General features: G+C 38.7%; 1 protein-coding gene across 1 annotated transcript in view; it reads right to left on the reverse strand.

The window, feature by feature from the left end:
- LOC137262057 (DNA-binding protein RFX6-like) overlaps positions 1 to 5,084 on the reverse strand; it is a 37,898-nt gene extending 32,814 nt beyond the window's left edge. The window contains exon 1 of the mRNA XM_067799845.1: positions 4,877 to 5,084. Coding sequence (XP_067655946.1) covers positions 4,877 to 5,084 — 208 coding nt within the window. The remainder of the gene's footprint in view (positions 1 to 4,876) is intronic.
- Positions 5,085 to 7,298: the final 2,214 nt, after the last annotated feature.

Below are 7,298 nucleotides of genomic sequence, written 5' to 3' on the forward strand. Positions count from 1 at the left end.
AAGATTATTTCATTCACTAGCCTGGGAGAACCAACTGCAAACTTTATGCACATGTATTGCATGAGGCTTATTTATAACGTGTCTTGAAATAATGTTCAAGGATCGTACACGTGAGCAGTTGCGTTGTGGTGTAAAGTTGGTTAAGAATTCGCCAATTTTCATCATTTATTGAACTCATGACAATAATCTTGTCAACGTTACGAATTTTTTTTAATGCATAAGGTCATGTGTAAACAGCACTTTTGAATAGTATGGAATATATTGCTAATTATAATTTCGAACAGTGGACTGAAGTAAGTGGCTACATTTACACTAGCGAGTCTATACTTCCCATGGGTAGTGTACTTCATCATGTCTCTTCCCTGAAGAATACTGTCGTACCCACGCCGGTGAACTTTTAACATCCCCGCCCCCTCCATTACCAGTGTTCTCACCCGACCACGTAAGCTGAAATGTCCACTAATTCACGACGAGGTGTCAATAGCGCTCTGACTGTCATCACATTCTAATGCCTAGCGTTGAACATTAGATGAGGACCCTCTAGCGTCCCGGAAGTAACGTACACATTGCTCGTAATACCACTCTTGGACAACCTCTTCCCAGACTTGGAGTCTGAAGGATTTCTTAAGTTCCATTTACTGGAAACCCGATCTTCCATGAGGGAATTTCCGGGTGTTATTCTATAAGTTTGTATAATAATCAAGAAAAATCATAGATTAGGCAGATTAACGTACAGAGAATACTGTGTAAAGAAAACAATAAAATGTCGTTTTGGTGGAGTTCGGTATGTATGTAGATCATACCTATTCACCTCGGTACTGATATCTTAAAATACTTTCAATGTAGAGTCGATTGTCCATGTCTCTCTATGGGGAGTTTCAGAGGGGCATGCATCCCTCCCGCCTTTCCTCCCGACAAAACTCGTTTCATATACATTTTCGTTAAATGGTACCAATATATCGTGTTCACCAACAGACAACGGCGTTTTGTGTGTATTGGTCATTGCTCCAACTTAAGTAGTTTGCGGGTGATAATGATCTATTTTACTAAATAAATAAATAAATAAATAAATAAATAAATAAATAAATAAATAAATAAATAAATAAATAAATAAATAAATAAATAAGTTTGGGGGTGTCTGGTTTCGTTATCGCTACCTCATTTACCACTTGAGCATAGTTATAGAAGCTGTGCACCCAGCCCTCCGTCCCCTCAAATTGATGTAAAGTCCATGAAAAAAACATCGAGCCCTTGGTGTCTTGGATAGGTGGGATTAGTTTTTTTCAAATTTTCAGTTTCCAAAGGTGCTGCCGGTGCCATCTCATATTTGTAGTGAGGTGTACTTCGGTTTTGGCGTAGAAATATATGCTCGTCTAAACAGGATGTTTTGCAAAGCGTAATATAACTTATTCATCGTTAAACCACTTATGTTTCACTTTAATGTGGAGTGATTAGACCAATTCTATTATTAAAATGCATTGATGTTTTTTGTTGTTGCAAATCATATTAGTAGAACAACTATTATAGAATGAGATGTTTTCTTTCTCGCATTTAGCGTTAAAACTTTGAAATAGAACAACTGCTTTTCCCCCAAACAGTTTTGGTTCATAATCATATCTGTCCGACCACCAGCAATATTCTGGGCAATACCAGTGGACCCAAACATGTCAGAAAGTGTACATATGATTTATCATTCTGACATTCAAGTAGTTAAAGGTAAACAGTATGTTTGATTTCCGTCAATGAGCCTGGGAGTGACTCCCTTCACGATAAAGTCAAGGTGTTCCTGACCCGGTCAGAAAGTGTATTGTTATTTCAGATAATATTTTCTCTACAACTAATTATTGGTTGATATTTACAAATTGTGCCATACTTATAGACAACTAGTTAATTCAACGGAATGCATGAAAATCATGTTTGTCTTTTCGGGGACAAGATGTTTGAATGTAGAAAGTGTTGACAGAGATTAATCAAACAGGATCGTATGCCACATCGGGCAATATTACGAAACAGATTAAACTTACCGCGAAAGAAATAAAAAGCTGTGAAAATGAAGAGATGTGTTTTAATGAATGGTTATTAAGTCATCTTACTTTGTGAGGATTTTACTATATCCAGAAATCTCGAAATACAGGCAATTAATGTATTTTTAGGGCACATAGACAAAAAGGACATTACGAATCATTTGTCCCACATTTTGTAATCCCACCATTCCATTTCGGATACTACCGTCGCGATTGCGAGGTTTTTTATTTATTTATTACCGTTATCTTCACTGGTATATATGGTATATAGGTAGAGGTATATATTACTCTATTTGTTTATAATGGATAGAATACCGTACACATCAGATATCTTGATGCATCAGCTAGTATGGTTTTTAAATGCCTTGTGCTTACGTGCATGTAATTAAATGCAGGAAGAGCATTTGGTCAAATCGCTTCAACACGTGTAGTCACATTGCTTAAAAATGATGCGTGCTTCGAACAATGGCTTTCGTTTAATTTTTATCCGGAGAAATACGACCATGCCGACAATTATTTCATTGCAAGTGACACGTGTCCTTATACCGTTATTACTCATGGTAAGAATGTGAAAAGGAACACTGACTACAGCGAGTTAGCATGTGTTCATTAACAGTTGTAGCAGTAGCGATAAATGTAAATAAATTGCAGGAAGGACAGCCGGTATCAAATGTCAACGAGGGGCAATAACTACTGTTGAGTATCCCCTAGTCCACTGAGTGTGAAAGAGAAAAGCATGCTGGTAATTGTGTGGATGTATCCCGAAATCAAAGACCGAGCCAGACCAACAGTCTCGCATTGTCATGGAAGCCATCTGATCTTAGAAACCTTTATCATCATTTCAAAACCATCTCACACAGCAAGATGTAAGAAGAATAGCATTATCCTTTGATCTGTGTTCTTAATTATATTGGTGTGTTGTATGCTTTTTATACGCCGTTGATTGTTTTGTAAAACCATGCAACGTCTAGACAGCCTAGAATATAAGTCCATCTAATTTTTTCAGATTTTCATTCGTGTTAGGTTTTTGTCTGATGAACATTTGCAGTGATAAGATGAAAGACCAAATGCACAAATACATTTGCTATGAACTATGAATCATCATTGTTTGGGACATGCTTTGTTCACAGTCGAGCAATGAGTGATCCTATAATCCTGTTATCGACAACTAGTTCAAAGTAACTACCAGGAAGTTAGGGAAAATGTAAAAAATCGCTCAGCGTCACCTACTTTATCAAATGATAATTTCAGTTGGATTGGCACAACGGTGATACACTGTCCTAGCCAAGAGTCATCAAGAGCAGGGGCGGATACAGTTTTGTGACAACGGGTGTGTGTACACTATAGAGAAAGTTGGGGTGCACATTTCATTTTCAAAAGAAATCAAACGGTCATATAACACACTTTTAGGATAAAGGTGCCCATCCCTGCAACCCCCAACCAGACCATTCCCCTCCTTTCAAACGCCAGTTCTCACTGCCTAGTACGAGGTAGACAATGTCCCTAACAGTCTGTTAATGTGCGATTACAGCATATATATCATATATCTCCCATATTGCTCTGTGAAAGTGTAAACAATAAATATGACATTACTGTTGACTGGTTCAGAAAAGGTATTAACTGTGTCATAGAATGTTACGCCGCTGGCTATTATGACATTTCGTTTACTAAAATTATAGATGGAAGTATGAACACCTGACCGGAATGTATCTGTCAGTTTAAGCTTAGTCCTCATTCGCCATCGTATCAGGACACATAATATATCGGGACGTCACCTACTGTGTAATCTACGTACGACATTTCTATTAGTCATCCAAAGCTAGAACATATATAGAAAAAATGTGTCTACTGTCCCGAGTTACCAACCTCAATACCCAACCTCAAGACAAACTGTCGTCACCACGATTTCCAAGACACATCAGAGTTTTAGATGTGACTATGCAGTAGGATCTGGTGTCTACTTCCTGACTACTAGTGAGGAACTATACGCCCACCTTCGCGTGAGCACCTGTTATAATCACTATTTCATTGTCATGCATTAACACATATGGACGTGATATAGTCCAATCGTACGATCGCCTAATGATTTCTCATTGGTAAGAAAAGAGCACTCTTAATTAAATGATGAAATATATCTCCACTTGGACATCTGGAAATGATAAACCTTTCTAAAACAAATAGGAAATGATTTTAAAACTGACATTAAACTCACCCGTCATGCTAAAATGATTTTAACAATTGCAAGAACTGATGGCCTGACTTCTACTAAAATATATGAATATGACCGAGGTTATGTATTTTAACCTTATGGTTGTACTATTAGCATAAACATTTCCAACTGATATCAGCCGATGTCAGATTTTCCAGCATGTTCAAATAGTAGAACAGTGCTTCTTGGAAACTACAAAAATAGCCTTTACATTTGTTCTTATAAGTTCCAAACAATGCTCTGAAGTTAATGTGAACACCTTTGATAGTTTTCATAAAAATATCGAATATTCTCTCACAACTAAGACAGTGACAGTAGAATTGGATGAGCGATGTAAGTTTGGATTCTGAATGGGTTTTGAATTAATTGCCTAAACTGTCATTTGACCGGAGCCAGCTATTCCGGTGAGTGAGTGGAGGTCAACGCGGCCTGAGTTTTAATGACCGTGCCAGTGCTGGATACATGTACTGTAGTCTGGAGTGAGTGAGGTGTTATGATACCCAGTGATATTCCAGTAACATTCCATTTTGGGACACAGGTACCCACGTGGGGAATCGACCACAGGTCATCGACATGCCTGCCAGGTTTAACCACTAGCCTATCCCAGAGTTGACAAAAACGTTTGACAGTTGCCATGTCTTACCTGTTGCGTGGTCAGGAACTTCCGGAGCTCGTTCCCCGGGTATATCCCTAGTTTCAGAATGTCGGGGGTGGTGAGGCAAGTCCTGTTGAGGGTAGGAATCCACTCTGGGGGACCAAAGAGTTGATCCCGGCGGATATGTGTGATATCCTTGAGACCCGAGGTCATAGAGTCCATCAGGCATCACCGTGCTCAAGGACATGGCGTCCATTCTGTTGATGTACAGCTTGCGTTTCCTTCAGCAATTTCTCTGGAAAATCATGAAAATGAATTCTGGCTTCTCGGGATGTTCCTCAGAAAGCACCCAGGATTTCAGATATTGTGTTCAGCTGTCTCTGCTTGTTTTGAAAAATCATAGTTTAAACACGTCAAGAATTTACCAAGTGAAGATTCTTCATGACGACCATGCCTGTCAGCAGATCTTCCGTTTGTGCAACTATAAACAAACTATTCTGTACTGCACAATGATGGCGGTCAAACTGACAGGCGAATCGGTAATAGTGTCCGTTTCATTATATTCTGACACTTTTGGTGTTTATAGTCTTCCTCTTGAGAAATAATCCAAGATGTGAACTAATGGCAGTGAGTGTTGCATTTCAACTCTTCCACAACTGTCGTCTGCTTGGCACGTCTCACTCAAAACGTCGTTCGTCTGCAACACAAGCACGTGCCAGCGAGCCTGCCGTCTGCTTATTTCTCAACACACGCAGTGAATCTAAATTTTTCTTCAACATGTGAACACCGATGTCCATAGATATGAAATGCTAAGATTCAACAATCCTAAGAGTGTGAAAATCTTGTGAGATCTCTCCCTACGATGATACCCAGCTGAAATCCTGATTGACGTGGATTGGATCTCTCCGGCGGGTAGAAAACAAACATTAGCGAAGTTTTGATAAAGTTAGTCCCACCCCTTATCGTTGTCCACCAATTACGCGACACATCGGTCCATCATTAATCCCCGAGTGTGATATGACTTTGTGGTGGGCTGAAGTCTGCATCAAGGACTTTGTCTTTGAAGCAGACTGGGGTCGTCTGGATTCAATTATTTCCTTGTTTTAACAGTGAGGTTGAGGCAATACTGTACCTGGCTTGTTACTGTTTTTCACTGAGATATTAATTTGTTCGGAACTAAAGACAAGGTTAATTTAGTCAGCTACAACCAAATTGTGATTGGTGAGTTAACCAGAAAAACAACAATTTCTGCTTGTCAGTTCTGCTGTTCAAGAGGCAACCCTTATTATATACATAGAAGGTCGGAATTATTTGTAAGGTAATAATTCACTGAAAAACCCCTAACTGCATCAACACAATAAAAAGATGTAACTTATCAGAAGGTTACTGTGACGCTACTTAGCATGCGTTTATTGTCAGACTGGACGTTTCATTACGACAGATTATTTTCTCCATTTCAAACATTGGAAAGGGTCTTTAAGAAATTCAGAATTTGACAATTATTTTGAATTATTTGAGAAGACAATGCATTTTACTTTACTTCTTATACAGATCATATAGGTTTTTTTCGGTGGCAACAGGTTGTTGCATGCCAGCAGTCCTTTTGTGGATGCAATATTTAGAGTTGCGCACTATAGCACTGAAACATTTCTCCGTTTTGCCTCATTCATGACGTTGTCCATAGACTAATGGTTATATACTGCAAGAATAAGGGGTGGAGACCCTCTCATAAAACCATTTCATAGCTTCTCTTTAATTCAAACATGAATTCAAGCATAGATATGAAATGAACGCTAATACAAAGACTTTTGTATCCGTTTGTACCTTATGATTACAAGATCAATAAATATTACCCTGCAAATGTACTCATCGATTACTATCTTTTAGTTATGAGACTGCCCACGCTATTTGAAAAAAAGACAACCGCAATTTGGAACAGGCGATGCTGGGAGAAACATTGCCCATGAAGAGCGGGCTGTCGAGTGAGAGGTGAGAGTGATTGTGCCATTCACTAAATGTATCGTGTCCACACATATCTACCTGTTTTTCTAGCACCACTCAATGTTTTTTGTGGCCACAATGAGACTGACTGATTAAAACAACAAAATGCCCATGTGAATATACCTGGTCTAGAGTACTAATTGATTGTTATGTCATAAGCCGGCACTGAACAATCTATTCTCACTGGCGGTGCGATACACACAGGAACCATGCTTCAGCCGCACTTGTCCTTAGTTGTACTTACTTGAGAAAACATTCTAATTGACCATGTCATTCACATACTTAACGGAATGTTTAACAATGCAAACTGTTATTAGAAGTAATGTAATTTTCAATGATGTTTGTTTTGTGAAACGAAACCTTCCATCTGAAGATGGCCTGTTTGTTGTTTCTTGCACACGAACAAGAATGGTGATGTCAGTCAATATCATTCAACTCATAAAGATGCTAAAAAACGACAGCATTTTGG

This window comes from Haliotis asinina, chromosome 14, assembly GCF_037392515.1.
Source record: "Haliotis asinina isolate JCU_RB_2024 chromosome 14, JCU_Hal_asi_v2, whole genome shotgun sequence".
Lineage (NCBI taxonomy): Eukaryota > Metazoa > Mollusca > Gastropoda > Lepetellida > Haliotidae > Haliotis > Haliotis asinina.